The 16,715-nt window shown below is 34.6% G+C and overlaps 1 protein-coding gene across 18 annotated transcripts in view; it reads left to right on the top strand.

Moving 5' to 3' along the window:
* Nucleotides 1-27: 27 nt before the first annotated feature.
* LOC112012675 (uncharacterized) overlaps nucleotides 28-16,715 on the top strand; it is a 33,423-nt gene continuing 16,735 nt past the window's right edge. Inside the window, exons 1-2 of one of the 18 annotated variants that reach the window (XM_065782237.1) lie at nucleotides 28-288; nucleotides 2,413-2,862. In XM_065782237.1, the coding sequence (XP_065638309.1) occupies nucleotides 219-288; nucleotides 2,413-2,862 (520 nt within the window). In that variant the 5' untranslated portion in view covers nucleotides 28-218. Of the gene's footprint in view, nucleotides 289-2,409; nucleotides 2,863-16,715 lie in introns of all 18 variants that reach the window. The other 17 variants (XM_065782236.1, XM_024045060.2, XM_065782238.1 and 14 more) reach the window with 17 other exon arrangements.

Here is a 16,715-nt window from a genome sequence, read left to right as displayed (position 1 = left end):
AAAAAAAAAAAAAAAAAAAACTCTGGTTGGGCAAAAGTACTAACCATTATAATTATAGGGTTTGTCCTTTCTGGCAAATAAGAATTATCTTTTTGTGCTTGTCTTGCTAATTTGGCCTATGTAAATTGTAAAGAACTGGCACATCATGCATCACACAATTTATATGTAATACTTAAATCTTCCTTTTCAGGTTCACAAAAGCTAATCGATAGTTTGCAATGGCAACAAATGGTGTCAATTATTCAGACGACGGTACATGTTTAACTTTCCGACCACTTAATAGCGTAGGTATTCAATGAGTTCTTAACGAAATTAATATGTCTGACTAAGATATCACCAAAATCAGCAATCATTCATTTTATTAAGAATGCATTCTTAATTTACATTCAAACTATATATATATATATATATATGAGATGGGTTCAAGTTACACATTTTTTAAACCATTGAATTTAAGTAGATTCAACAGTTAAAAAAGACTCTCATTATTACAAATATTCTTATTAGGATCTCATTAATTACCTAAAAACGTTTGACGTCTGACTCTCTCTCTCTCAACATTTCTCTCTCTCTGTCTCCTCCATCATTGTTCCACCTCTACAGGTTACTAGTAGAAGGAGGAAAAAAAAAAACAAAACAAAACCAAAAAAAAAAAAAAACAAACAAACAAACAAACAAAAAAGCAAAAAAAAAACAAAACCAAGGCAGACACTAACAATAGAGGTTAGTGAGTGTTGAGTTTTTACTTGAATCGCCTAGCTAGGGTGGAAATATACATAGAGATTGACCGGCTAAGAAACTCATTGAACAATAGATGAGATGATTTTGTAAGCCACCTCTTATTTTGAGCAAGAAAATTCAACACTCAAGAGATAGAAACGTGAGATTTAGACATTGAGATTTGAGAATCCAAATCATTGAATACAAAATAATCATATAATAAATGTAGAGAGAGAGAGAGAGAGAGAGAGAGAGAGAGAGATAGTTAGCTGTCAAAAGTTTTTGGGTTTAGAGATAGGTTTAGAATGTAATAAATGAGGGTAATTAATGAGATTTGAAAGCTCGAAAATTTGTTGAAAACACAAGAGCTGTTTAGACCCCCAAATTAAAGTTATGGCTTGATAGATTTTACACTAACTTAATACTAAGTGTGTAATAGTGTAAATGTGAGCAGATAAACAAACAAGCTACTCTAATCCATAAACAAGAAGACACAGCAGTAAAATGGAATGTAAAAGAGCAGGGAAGAAAAATGGAAACATAAGATAATACGCCGATGTGTTATCAAAGATGAAACTGAAGAACTCGGTGAAAAACCTCTCTGCCGCCCTCCAAGCGATAATTGATCTACTAGACAATCAGTTGGGATACATGGGTTAGCAAGAGACCCTCCAAGCCTAATCTACCCGATGTACCTAAGCCCACCAAGCTCTTACTCCAACAAGGCTTCTTGGAACTGTGTTTTGTCTAGCTCTCTGAATCCCGCAACAAGCTCCATGTTGCATCTGCCATCCTTGGCATCTTCCAATGTTTTCCAGCAGTACCAAAATCTCACTTGACACTCTAAAAGGGTGTGGTAAGTATTTGGGCTATCAACCTCTCAATGGTATGGAAATGGAGAGGTAGGAGTTGAGGAAAATCCATAAGCAATTGTGTAAAAGATTGTGGGTATAACAATCTCTAACTCTTAAGGTTTGTGGCTAGGGTTTTCTCTCTGAAGCATTCCTTAACATTTGTGGGTAATGTGGGTATATATAGTGTGGGTACAGAAACTGTGTATCAGATAGCACAATCTGGAAAAACAGAATGTTTCGCGGGTGTCTCACGAGAAGGCCTTACCTACGAGCTACTTGCGAAACATAACTGTCTCTATCTGTATAGACTCTTCGCATTCCAGCATGTGCAACTCACATGGATCACTTCGCGGGATGCTAAGTCACGAGCTACCCATGAAAACCTCTTCAGTCTTCAATAGCTTGAGTCTTCACACACTCTCTCTCTATCACACAGCCCTTACAATCAAATCCTACAATAAATATAGGGTACAAAAGATTGAATAAAATTACAATCAAATTTGGCATGGAATTAAAGCCAACAAAACACATAGTTGTAAATTACAATTTTACAAGATCCTTATAAGAATACTTGTAATAATGAGGATCTTTTTTTAACCGTTGGATCTACTTAAATCCAACGGTTTAAAAAATGTGCAACTCTAAAGAGTTACACCAGGTGTAACTTGAACCCATCTATATATATATATATATATTAAAATTAAACATGAAATATTGTAAGTGGAGTATAAAATGGAAGACTAAGAATAAGAATAAGACAAGATTTTTATTGTATGAAATACTTGCACTTCGATTTTTAATAACAAGTCAGAAGAATTTCCTCTTACACATGAAGTAGTCATTACGGACCGTGGGAGGCTTTATTTGGCTGTGTTGAAAGGTGACTGGAAATACTGGAAATCTATTGAGAACATGCCAAACATTCCAAGAAGAATTAGTGACCAACAAGAAACCACTCTTCATATTGCTGCAGCAGCAAGCCAGGAAGACTTTGTGGAGAATTTATTGAATGGATTGAACAACGAAGACCTAATAGCAGTAAACAATAGGCGGAACAATGTCTTGGTCTACGCTGCTGCAAGCGGAAATGTGAAGATTGCCAAGGTGATACTGATGAAGAATGAAATCCTGGCAAACCCAAATAGTGGGATTACTCCACTCTATATGGCTGCTTTATCAGGACACAGTGAAATGGCAAAGTTTCTTTATTCTAAGACTATGGTTCGTGAGTGGGCAGAAACCACACAGGAAGAATTATTTTTGACTTGTGTCAAGAATGACATATACGGTAAGCATAAGTAATTACAATATTTCTTGCTTTTCTTTTTCTTTCTTTTTGGGGTCTTCATGGTTTGATTTTGTTGGGAAATTTAAACACTAGTTGATAGAATTAACAAATTTTAAACTCAAGTTGTTAATTAGATTTATTATGAATAAACCTTGTTAAAATAAACAAACATCAATATCATGCACAACGGAATAGTTAAAAAGAAAAAAGAAAAAAAAGAAAAAAAGATATGATAATCTAGGAAAACCAATGAAACAAACTAGTTTCACAGTAAAAAAAAACTTGGGGGGATACCTTCCCGAAAAGTAATTCACTATAGTAATAAGAAGTTTCAAATCTAGTACAAAACCTTAGTCTCTAGACTCTAAAATTCCCGTAGATAAACTTACAGCAGAAACCTTCTACCACTTCAAAACCTCTGAACTATTCAATATATGAACGCCACCCTTTTGCACGGATCCCAGTACATGACTAACTCCAGCAACTTGAAGATGTTGTTGGTTGTAAAGTTCTTCACTTCATCAATAATGAAGATCAAGAAGTACTTGGTTACAAAACCCTAAGGCGCAAAAGACGCAGTAACTTCTTGTAGAGAGAATAAGGAATTAGGTCACTTTTTGCATGTGTTCTCCATGTATAATGACCTTTAAACTAAGCCTTATATATGTCTAGGGTTGTAAGAAAAGAAACCCTACACATATATGTTAGCTAAGGCCAAAAATCAAATCTGAAAATTTTAATTTCGTAGATCCCGACAAATTCAGCTTCTGTCGAACTTCATTCTTAAATCTTGATAGATACTGTTTGTCAAGGTATCTGTCGAGCTTTAATAAACAACTTTTCTTCACTTGTTTCTTGGTACAATCTTTATGGCTTTAATACTTGACTTGAACTCTTGTTTCTTGAAGTACTAAACTCATCCTAGATCTACCCAATTACAAATAAAGTGTATTTTGTCAAAGGATTAGCCAATTACATAAAATATGTCCTTAACAATCTTCCCCTTTAGCAATCTGTGACAAAACCATAACAAAAAAAGTAATCATGAGAGAAGTCTTCAATTACTTAACTCATAACTACTTGTTGTATTACAAAATAAATCTATCCCTACTACAAACTCTTGAAAATATTTTTAAGAAAAGAGTTCACGACATGATAGACTTTCACGACTTGTCTTTCTAAAACAGTTAAACAAAACTCATCAAGGCATCATGTGTGAAACCGAAATAAAGATTGCATACATAAAAAAAAACATGCGTATAAAGATAGAGAAGAAACAACACATGTAAAGATAGGCGAAGAAGACATACATCATCATATATATATATATATATATAAGATAAGTACAATGTATGTAAAAATGATCACAAGACCAGTGTACAAGATGCTAAAAGAAGCTCCTAAAACAACAAGGAGGTAAACACTCCCCCTAACAAGATGAAACACAACTCCCCCTTACAAAGACATGTATTTCTCCTCCTAACATGCAGAATCTTAATTAAAAAGAAACCACATTTTCTCCCCCTTTTTGTCATGATTGACAAAGGGTACAAGAAGCTATAAAGCTTTACTCGAGAAACATAAAGATGTTCTAAGATGATCAAGGGACACAAGAAACCCATATAAATGCATGAATGTAATGAAACAAGATGCTATGGATGACAAGATAATAGAAAGATGCAAAACATGTGAAAAACAATGCATGCAAGAAGGTCTCGACAAATCGAGAAGCTGTCAAGCTGCTATCGAGTTGGCAGAGAGCACATAAAATTACCTCAATAGATCGAGATATGTGTTGAGAATCTATCGAGAAGCTACCCAAAAATCTCGATGGATCAAGAATCTATTAAGAATGTATCATCAATAGAGAGCAGAGAAATTTGGCTCAATGGATTGACCCAACTATCGAGAAGCTATTGAGGTCAAATCCAAAAATCTCAATAGAAGAAACTTGTGTTGAGCTGCGATCGAGATGCTGTCAAAAAGCTATCAAGCAGTTGTTGAGAATACAGAAGTAAGGTTTTCCGAGGGAGAAAAACACACAAGATGAATGCAGCAAGATAACTACTCAAACAATCATCCAAGCAGCATGTTAAATACTCAAACATGGCTCAAATATAGATGTAAAGCATTTCTAGATCAAAAGACACACATACATACTAAACAAGTCTAACCAATTTTATATTTCAAAAAACAAGTCACGACATTTTAGTGAGCATATATCGACTCATGTATCTCTTGTGATGGCCAAATCACATTGTACCTGCACATGTATCAAAAGTAACAAAGAATTTGCGTGTTGTATGTGAAACACAGCAAGAGTGCATAAGTGTCTCATATTATGAAGATTTGAGACATGAGAAAAACAAATACACTCACACACAATCATAACTATTTGATGGAGACTATCACATTCAAAGTACATCCTATAACTCCTACATCTCCTAGAAACACGCTTGCAACCATATTAAAAACATTTTGATTCTTTTTGCTTTTATTTTTCTTTGCATATTTCTCTTTTAAGCATAGCATGCATGGGCATATAAGAGAGAAAAGAAATACCCAATTATGTAAGTTAGCCAAAACATTACAATTTTGCTATGCTGAAGCACACAGATGTTATACATGATTGGCGGGCTTTAGTGGTGAGATAGTTATTTATGCATTTCTTTTAGAATTTTCTAGTCCTTCCCGTCAAAAAGAGTAATATGAGTATGAGATATAAGAGACAATCTTAATTGTACTCATCACAACCACGAGCCACAAAGCTCACTTGCTTAGTTGTACATTGAGATGCTCATCTAAGCTACAAGCGATACAAAGCTTAGAAATTTTGTTTCAATGGCCATCAAAGGTACACAAGTACCAACATACACAAACACACATTGTTTTTGTTTTTGTTTTTGATTTTTTTTTTCTAATTTTTCTCTTTTTATTTTAAAAAACAAACAAAATAAAGACTAAACAACCAAACAAAAACAGGAAAACAACATGAAAGCATGAAAGAAAGATGCAAATGCATGAAAGCATGATTCCAAAAGCAGATAAGAAAACAAGCAAAGAGAGTCCTACTTTAAATAGAAAGAATTAAAGCAGAGGATAACAAAAAAGACAATTAAGTCTTAGGCTCCTTTCTCACCCACACAGCGCAAGTCTTTGGCCATAAAGATGAAAAGACACGTGTCCTAGTATGTCTACTAAAGGACATAGAAGAATTAGAATTCTTCTAAAATTGAGTTTGTGAGAGACCTCGAAAAGTTGCCCCTCAAAAAAAGAGATTCGGGTACCCTTTAGGGCACCTCTCTTTTTGGGTAAGTGGTATGGAGTCGCCACTTATTTTTTATACAAAAAAAAATAAGAAAAAATAAATAAATGACTGAATTACTCCATTCTCATTGATTGAATAAACTTACACATCTTGCAAGATTGAAAATTACATAGTTTTGGGTCCTAATTACAATCTACCAAAATACATGGCTTATTGCCCTAGTTACATTCTACCAAAAATAAAAAGTAAAGACAAGGCTAAATCTACTTAGCCAAAGATCTTTCAGAGGCGAGGTTACGGAATGGGAAGGTGTTAGGCACCCATTCTATCCAGACAGAGTCTGGTCTGCTAGACTCTTGTGACCAATGTACCATTTTATGCATGTCGTGAATGATATGTTGAACATGTGAAACAAAAATCAAATCACACAAATTTATTTATGAATGAAGTCTCTTCTTTTGTTTTGTTTTTTGTTTTTTGTTTGTTTGTTTGTTTATTTTATTATTATAATTCAGATCTGTTTTGATTGGTAAAAAAAAATGATTTTGATTTGTCAAAATACCAGATCTATTTTGTAATATATAGAAAAAAGTGGTTTTTGGAGATAAAAATTTAGATTTGTGTTTATTACATAAAATAAATTCTTTTAATTTGAAAAAAGTATTAGATTTGTTTTTTAAGAATTAAAAAAAAATGGTTCTTGATAACAAAAAAATCAAATCTATCTTATGATAATAAAAAAAAAGAAAAAGAAAAAGGTTTTTGACAATATAAAAAATCAGATCTATTTTTATATGTTTTAAAAGAATGAAAAAGATTTTTTAAGAACAGAGTTTCACTCATAATTCAAATTTATGCAATATGAATTAAACAAACACAAACACAATAATGTTTTACCTTTTTCTTGTTTCAAAAATCTGCATGCATTAAAAAAATTAGATTTGTAACTAAGGAAGATACAAATCAATTTTTTAATTGAGAAAAATTCAGATCTACATCTAACGAAGATGTTGATATGTTTTTATTTTGAGAAAAAATTAGATCTACACCTAATGAAGATGCAGATCTATTTTGTTGTGAAGAAATATTCAGATCTACACCTAATGAAGATGCAGATCTGTTCTATTATGAAGAAAAATTCAAATCTGCATCTAAGGAAGATACAGATCTATTTTGTTCTGAAAAAAAATTCAGATCTACATCTAAAAAAGATGCAGATTTGATTTATTTTGAAGAAAAATTCAGATCTACATCTAAGAAAGATGCAGATCTGTTTTATTTTAAAGAAAAATTCAGATCTACATCTAAAGAAGATGCAGATCTGTTTTATTTTGAAGAAAAATTCAGATCTACATCTAAGGAAGATGCAGATCTGTTTTATTTTAAAGAAAAAAAAAAATTAATTACGTACAAATCTCTAGAATTAAGAAACATATTATAACAACAAGAAAGAAATTAAGAACATATTTTCATAAACAAGATCAACAAGGAAGAATATGAATATGTGAAACAATTAAACATACATCATTATCAAAAGAGAACATAACAATAAAAGAGTTAGAAAGCAACCTCTTGCATGAGCACTCTTCTACTTGAGGGGATGTTTTAGGGTTCAAAGAAACTTATTCAGTTATGAGCTGTTTAGGAACCCAAAACGTGTGCCTCTTAGAACATAAAAAAAAGGTGCTGAATTATGAGATTCAGTCTCTATTTATAGAGGCCAGAAAACTCTAAAAAATAGGTATGGACGATTAGGATGTGAATTCGGATGCATCCTTTTGCGAAAAGATTGAAAAGGGTGTGCATCATCGTCACCAGAAGGCCGTTGGGCCAAAGCCCAACAAAGGAAAATTTGGCCCTTTTAGAATGCCATTTGGCACTTCAAAAGTGCCAAATTGGCCTTCTGGCTCCGAACACTCTTTCGTGTTCAGGTGCTATTTGGATTCCTCTTATAGGGTTTTTTGGCTGGTCCAAGTAACTAGACGTGTTTTCATCCTCCATCTATTATTTTTTATCTCCTTTTTAGATAATTCAAGATATTTAAGAATAATTATCTTGTAGATAAATACCTTAAAATAAATCTAGATAAAGTTCAGATTATCCACAATTTTATTGTTATCCAATCATCCCGTTTTGTTCATATGCATGCAATCCTATTTTAAACATTAATTATTAACTAATCACAAAATTATTTAATTAATTTTAATTGTTTAACCAATCAGAATTAATTTAAACTAATCCTGTGTGGTCGACCTTACCTAGACACAATGCATGTTGACTGTGCAAACTTGATTATCCGATATCTTTCGATCTGATGGTCCTATTTGAAACCCGGAAACATCGTTGCGATCGTTAAAATCGCAAGATCATTTTTATAATATGCAATGAATGAATTGATGCATGTAACGTAAAAAAAAAAAATGATACATGTAATGCAAGAGATTATTGATGCATGTAATGCAATCATGATTTTTGAGGTACATGGATTGGTCATTCAAGTTATTCTCCTTGATTAAATCATGAGTGCAAAATTGAGTGTCTACAAAGTTAAGAAACTCAAGACTTTTAATAACTCTTTAAACAAAGGTGTAGTTCCTTGAGAGGAACTTGTGACCGTTTGGACACTTGCTTTTGAGGATACAACTTAAAGCAATTAGGATGAATGTGTCCAGAAATACCACAATGGTAACAAACATGAGCAGTTTTAGGGCTACTAGACTTCCTAGAGTGAGATCTAACTGAATGTTCAAATATCGTATAAAACACTATGAATGTTTAAACCCCCAATTACAATATTATCAATTCAAGCTTAATGTCAAACAATATATGTGTGGAAAATGAACACAAGCTAATAACAAAATCGATAAACAATCTAAACCAATTAAAATCACATCCACAACAGAAATAAAATGGCAAAAATCTAGGGAAGAGAGATGTAAACACAAGGACAACACAGCGATGTGTTATCGAAGAAGAAACCGAAGCCCTCAGCGTAAAACCTCTCTGCCGCCCTACAAGCAGTCAATAATTCACTAAAGAATGAAGTTGGGATACATGAATAGCAGAAGACCCTACAAGCCTAATCTACCTAGTGTACCTAAGCCATCCAAGCTTCTTGCTCTAACGAGATTGCGCCGAACCTTTGTCTTCTTTTGCTTACCGGATTCCGCTATAGCCTATAACATCAACCAATAACCATTGGTCCCTTCCTAATTGCTTCCCAAAGTACCAAATAGCTTTCTCACAGATATGGGTATGGTGAGAAAAGGATTCGGGTAATGAACCTCTCAAGGATGTAACAATGGAGAGGGTGAGAGTAGAGGAATTTGAAGAATCTCTATGTAAAGATTGTGGATGAGTCAATCTTGTTTTTCTCTGGGGTTTCTCTCTCAAAATTCTCTCTAGAAACTCTCTACATTTTGTGAGTATAAAGGGTATCTATACTAGGGTGAGAAAGGAATGTGAAGAGTCATTTTTTCCAAAATAGAGCTGGCTGGCGACTTGGTCTCACGACTTGACTAAGACGCAAGTTTAAGCCGCAAGCTAACTGAATGACCAGTCTGGATTTTTTGTCCTGTAGTGCAATAGCTGGCATGACGATTCAGCTTCTCTGCATGCTTCACTCATGTGCATCATTTGGCAGCTTGCCAGTCGCGAGCTACCCGCAAGATCCAGTCGCAAGCCACCCACGAGATCCAGTCGCAAGTCCCTGCTTCACTGCACATTCTTGAGTATTTCTTCACATTCTCTCACAGACTACTTTTACATGTGATCGGTGCAAAACTACAAGTGCACAGTATTGTAGTTATATAGTAAAGTGATGAGAAGAGTATCGTCCTCAGGGATTGGTAACTTACTTTTGACAAATACCAAAATTATGCTAATCTCGATTTTATCTAGAGAAGTCACTAAGGTTGTTGTAATTGGAATTTAAAATCAAATCAAATTAAAGAAAATAAGCAGAGGAAAAAAATATGTTGTTCAAAGATCAAATTAATGGGAAGAAAACTTCTAGGAAATCGATTTCACCTAATCCCTCACTATGCTTTACTCATCTAGCTAATTTAATTTAATTCTCTATGTTTTTTAGCAATCTCAAATAAACTGTTGGTTAAATTTGGTTTTGTATCTCATACAAAACACATAGCAGAAGCAACAAACAAAGATCTATTTCATTCATGATTGATAACTTGCACTATATAAATTCTAGAATTTAAGAACAAGATAGCGTACCTTGGTGTGGAGAAATTCAAAACAAAAGATTATAAGTCCTTGGGAACACTTTCAATCTTCACTCCAAATCCACTTTACGCCCAAGAAGTGTGGTCTCTCAATCAATTTCCAAGGGAGAATAACTGAGTGGTTTCACTCGCACATACACACCACTTCACAATGGTGTCTCACTTTTTCTCTAATCTCTAATAAAAATTCTGTATGTCTCTCCCTTTATATATAACTGATTATCTAATTGGGCCGGCCTATTGGGCCTTTCCAATTGGGCTTTAATGTATGGCTTGGAGTGGGACCAAAAGGACCAATAAGACACTAGCTCCAATGGACCTTGGGCTTTTCTGTCAACTCTTGACAAGTCCAAAGTTACCATTAATTATATTTAATACCACTATATAAATATAATTGCACTCTAGGCCTTATTAATAAATTATATCCCAAAACTTTATTATACATGCAACCCCTTTATAGAATATTCGTAGTAATTCAAAGTCATAAATATAAACTGTCACTTTGAAGATTACTACGTCTTAATCCTTGAGTACCCGGTTTAATCCTTTTAAGTTATTCATCATATATTTATGAAATTCAATTTCATAAATATATACTTTAGTAATATCTTACCAAAGTGGTTAGGCCTAACTCTCTGAATTACAAACCTATTAAACTTATCTTAAGAGAATATTTTGTATCTCCGTTAAGAGACTATGAATTCCATCTTGAGAATATATGTTCCATCAACACGAAATGTGGCTGCCCAACATACTGAGGTTTTGACCGTTACTTTAGATCTCACTCCTGATATATCAAAGCAACCTACACTTCATGATTAGGTCCATTATTCCCTCAGGATTAAGAGTTCATGCAAATATAAGTTGTGAGATTTATTATTCAATTGACAGTGGTTAGGAGAATAATAAATCTTACAGCGGTTCAGTTCAATATGTCTTAACTCTTAAAACATATTAACACATCAACTAGAAGTCTTCACTTCCATGATCAAGACAAATCATCTTAGTTGATATGTTATAGTCTTCGCAGATGAAATGCCCAATTTCATCACTGACTATGAACTAAAATTCTGAGTTTACAAAGAACTTGTGACTTATATCTTCTGTGACTAAATCACATAAATCACATATTATGCATCTCATGGACTATATGATAATGTCCAAATATTCTTGTTACCATTATTTCAGATAATAATAAAAAAACTTTATTAATCACAACATTAAGTCATACATAATGTCATACATAGCATCATACAATAGGATTTAAGGGCATTAATCCTAACATAAACATCCAAAAGCCTCTTTCGACAGTCAATTGGAAACATTCTTGTTCATCAATTTACACAAGAGTATGCAATTTAATAAAGCAAGAAAGCATTAAGACCAAAGATTTTAATACTACATAGGTTCATATAAGTCTTTCGATCTCTATATTTACCTATGCCAAAATATTCAAGATCTATCCTATAATTCCCTCTTTCGATAGCAAATGACAAGATCAAAATCATCTAATTAATGGCTGGTTAATTAGAAGCAATAGGCTCAGAATGAATCAGACAAACATGAAGAGAATTAATTCAAATTAACATGGAAAAACAAGCATAGTTCGGAATTAAATTACATCGTTTTTCTAGAATAAAGAAAATTTAGTTCATGCTGAAAATTAAATTCAACAAAAACGAATTCACCATAATGTTTCTGAGAAGATTTGAAGGAAAAAATGAACACAAAAATCTGCTTCAGCCTCCCCTTTCTTTCTACATCAGCTTCAGCCCTCTGTTTCAGCGTTTTTCCTCTGTTTCAGCCTCTCTGTTTCAGCTTTTTTCCTCTGTTTCAGCCCCTCTGTTTCAGCGTTTTTCTCTTGTTTCAGTGTCTTCTGCTTCAGTTCAGCCTCCCTTTTCAATTTCGGCCTCTCTTTCCAGCAAAGAACGTGTTCTCTCTTTTCAGTTTCAGCCCCTCTTCCTTTTCTCTTTCAGCGCCTCCCTTTTCTTCTAAACGTGTTGCCCTTTTTCAGCCCAAAAACGTTCCACTTTTCAGCCTAAAAACCTTCCTCTTTTTAGCCCAAAACATTGCTCTGTTTCAGCCCAAAAATCTTCCTCTTTTCAGCCCAAAACGTGGCTCTTTTTCAGCCTTTTTCTCCAACGTTTTTTTCTTTTTGTTTCAGCCCTCCTTCTTTTTAGTGTTTAGCTGCCTCTTTTTCAGTTCAGTCGTGGTGCCCTTTTCAGCCCAAAACATTCCTCTGTTCAGCCCAATATTCTCTCTAGCTGCTTCACGTCTCTTTTATTTGGTTAAATCTTTATTTCCTTCAAATCTGCAATAAAATTTAAATAACAATAATGAAGTATAAAATCAACAAAAATAAATAAAATTAGACTAAAGTTTAAAGTTGAGAAGTGATAAATTATGCCAAATTATGCAAGTTATCAACATGATTCCCACCTAAATACAGGATTTCTAAGTGCTGAATTACAAGCAAATTGGCACGGAATAAATCCAACAAGATGGTTGATTAAATTCAACCTTACAATCTCCCCTTTTGGCTATTCCGTGACAAAACCTACAACGAACTCTACCACCTATAAAGGTACAAAGGCAGTAAAAAAATGTGAAGCTTCAAAGGCTCACTAGTAGTTTTGAAGAAATAAGGATGGAGAGGATGAAACTTTGATGAGTTTTATGCTAAACTCAAGGATATTGTGAATTCTGCTTTCAACCTTAGAGAATCTATAGCAGAATTCAAAATTGTTAGAAAAATCCTTAGGTCCTTACTTGAAAGATTCCATGCCAAGATCACTACCATTGAAGAAGTGAAGGACATTGATCAAATTCCCTTGACTGAACTTGCAGGGAACCTTCAAACCTATGAGATGGGATTAGGTTTAATGGGAAAATGTGGAAAGGGTAGAAACTTGGCTCTTAAGGGTATAGAGGAAGAGATTGATGACTCCGAAGATGAAGATGAAAACGAAGATGAAGATGATGATGAGGATGAGGATGAGGATATAATAGGATAAGGACACAAGCTAATGAGATTATCAAGCTTTTCAATATAGGAAAAAGGATAAGGACAAACCTTCTAGGAAATGTAAGAGTGAGAAACCCCTTATCTAGTGCCATGAGTGTAAAATTTTTGGTCATATGAAGATAGAATGCCCAAACTACCTTATGAAGGAAAAGATCAAGAAGTCAAAAGATAAAGGGTTGGATGAATGTGGTCACTTTATGGCTTTTGCTGCCACAACCGATAAAGTGATTGTGGAGAGTGCTAGTACAGTGAGGATTCTTCACATGATGAAGTACCCAAGAAGTTGAATCTTCAGGAAGCCTATGATAAGCTATGCACTGAGTTTATAAAATCTGAAAAGGTTTTACATCTTTGTAGAAAAGAGCTTAATGAGGTAAAAATTGAAAAAAGCTTATCTATTAGTCAAATTAGATAAGACTACAAGGTCGATTGAGACTCCTGTTGTGGAGAACACCTCATTAGATGAGAAGGTCAAGAATCTTGAGGTAAAGCTTAGTCAGGCTAGAACTCAAATAGAGAGGATGTCTAGTGCAAAGCTTGATGAGGTATTGAGCGCTCGAAAGCCTAGTTCTGATAAGGTTGGCTTAGAAAACGTTGACTCCTTCGATCCCTCATCTTCCACGGCTTATGAATCAAAGACTGTCTTTGTGCCCCAATCTAAGAAAGGTGATAAAGGTGCAAAATCCATAACTGATTTGTCTAATTCTAAATCCTTTGTTAGTGTAAGTGAATTTAATCAACCATCTTTTGGTTTATTCGTGCAATTTGCTTGTAATTAAGCACTTAGAAACCCTGTATTTGGTGGAATCATGTAAAGTAGTCTGTGAGAGAATGTGGAAGAAATCTCAAGAATGTGCATGAAGCAGGGACTGCGACTGGATCTCGGGGTGGCTCGCGACTGGAGCTAGCTCGCGACTGGCAAGCTGCCAAATGATGCACATAAGTGAAGCATGCAGAGAAGCTGAATCGTCATGCCAGCTTTCACTACAGACAAAAAATCAGACTGGCCATTCAGTTAGCTGCGGCTTAACTTGTGCTTAGTCAAGTCGTGAGCCAAGTCGCCACCAGCTCTTTTGGAAAAATGACTCTTCAATTCCTTTCTCACCTAGTATAAATACCCTTATACCTCACAAATATAGAAGAGTTTCTAGAGAGAATTTTGAGAGAGAAACCCAGAGAAAAACAAGTTTGACTCATCAACAATCTTTACATAGAGATTCTTCAAATTCCTCTACTCTCACCCTCTCCATTGTTACATCCTTGAGAGGTTCATTACCAAATCCTTTTCTCACCATACCCATATCTGTGAGAAGGCTATTTGTGCTTTGGGAAGCATATGAAGGGACCAATGGTTATTGTTGATGTATGAGCTATAGCGAAATCGGTAACAAAGAAGACAAAGGTTCGGCGCAATCTCGTTGGAGCAAGAAGCTGGAGGGCTTAGTACACTGGTAGATTAGGCTTGAGGTCTTCTGCTTCATGTATCCCAACTTCATTCTTTAGTGATTATTGACGCTTGAGGGCGAGGAGAGGTTTTACCAAGGGCTTCGGTTTCTCTTCGATAACACATCGCTGTGTTTCCTTGTGTTTCATCTCTCTTCTTGATTTTGCCATTTAATTTCTGTTGTGGATTTGATTTTAATTGGTTTAGATTGTTTATCGATTTGTATTAGCTTGTGTTCATTTTCACAATATATTGTTTGACATAAGTTGAATTGATAATATTGTAATTGGGGGTTAAACTTCATAGTGTTTTATACGATATTTGAACATTCAATTGGTATCAGAGCGGGTACACTCGCTGTGATTTTATTACCTGAGTGTGATCCTAGACCCCTTGGCTTGCTATGGAAAGTGTTATGGCAAAGGCCAATATGAAGTGGACTAGAGATGTTTGTGATAATGACTCTATGAGCATATTTGGAGATTGTCCTAGTAATGAACTTTTAGAGTTATTTAAGTCAAAGAAACATGCTAGAATTTTTATACACATGCTGAAATCATTAGTTCATAGAAATCATGATGTTCATAATAACTTGTCTGAGTCGATTTCCTTGGTTGAAAAATATAAGAAAAGGAATAGACGATTGTGTGATAAACTTGATGGTTTGAAAAGAAAGCTACATTCTTCTATGAATGAAGAAAATAAATTTAAGTCCTGCTTTGATGGTCATGAATGCCTATCACATGCTTGTCTTTTTGTTCATACCGCATTGAAAGTGTTTAATTCATGTTTGTGGTATCTTGACAGTGGTTGTTCAAGGCATATGACTAGAGATAATTCAAGGCATATGACTGGAGATAAGTCTTTATTCAAAACTCTCAAAGAGAAAGAAGATGGTTATGTGACATTTGGAGATGGTAGTCACTCACAAGTTCTCGGAAATGGAATCGTTAAGATTCCGGGACTGCTCCTGTTGACTGATGTGCTGTACATCAAAGGATTGAAAGTGAATTTGCTGAGCATCACTCAAATATGTGGTGAAGACTTCTTGGTCCAATTTTTGAAGAAAGGGTGTCTAATCCTAAATGATGAGGGTGTTCAAGTGTTGAAAGGACTTAGGACTACCGACAATTGCTATGGTATCATTCCCAAACCGAGCATAGCATGTCGAAGTGCTCGAGTGAATCTCTTAGAGCTATGGCATCAATGACTTGGGCATGCTAATCACAAGCAAGTGGCTAAAGTCTCAAAGGTAGAAGCAGTGGTTGTTTGCCAAAGTTTGGGAAAATTGAGAAAAGTGTTTGTGGTCCATGTCAAATGGGAAAACAAACAAAATCAGCTCATCCTAAGGTGAATGTAGTTGCTACCTCAAGACCTTTAGAGTTACTTCATGTGAATTTAATGGGTCCAACAAGAACTAAAAGCATGGGCAGAAAGCACTATATTATGGTGGTAGTTGATGATTTCTCAAGGTACTCTTGGGTGGAATTCCTTAGAGAGAAATCGGAAGCATGTGATAAAATGGAAAGGTTATGCAAGAGGCTATAGAATGAAAAAGGGTTCCCATTGTCAAAATCAGAAGTGATCACGGGAAGGAATTTGAAAATGTTAAATTTAAAGCCTTTGCAATGAACATAGCATCAAGAAGGAATTTTCAGCTCCAAAGACTCCACAACAGAAATGGGATGGTTGAAAGAAAGAACCGAGTGATCCAAGAGATGGCAAGAGTCGTGTTACTAAAAAAAACATTCCACAAAAATTTTAGGCTAAAGCTATGAATACATCAGGTCATATTGGGAACAAAATTTATTTCGAGCAGGGACAAAAAGACGTCATACGAAATTTGGAGAGAAAAAAAACCGAAGGTGAAATATT

The sequence above is a fragment of the Quercus suber genome, unplaced genomic scaffold, assembly GCF_002906115.3.
Source record: "Quercus suber isolate HL8 unplaced genomic scaffold, Cork oak 2.0 scaffold_294, whole genome shotgun sequence".
Classification (NCBI taxonomy): domain Eukaryota; kingdom Viridiplantae; phylum Streptophyta; class Magnoliopsida; order Fagales; family Fagaceae; genus Quercus; species Quercus suber.
The sequence above is the reverse complement of the archived record's forward strand: the minus strand, read 5'-3'. Positions and strand labels throughout refer to the sequence as shown.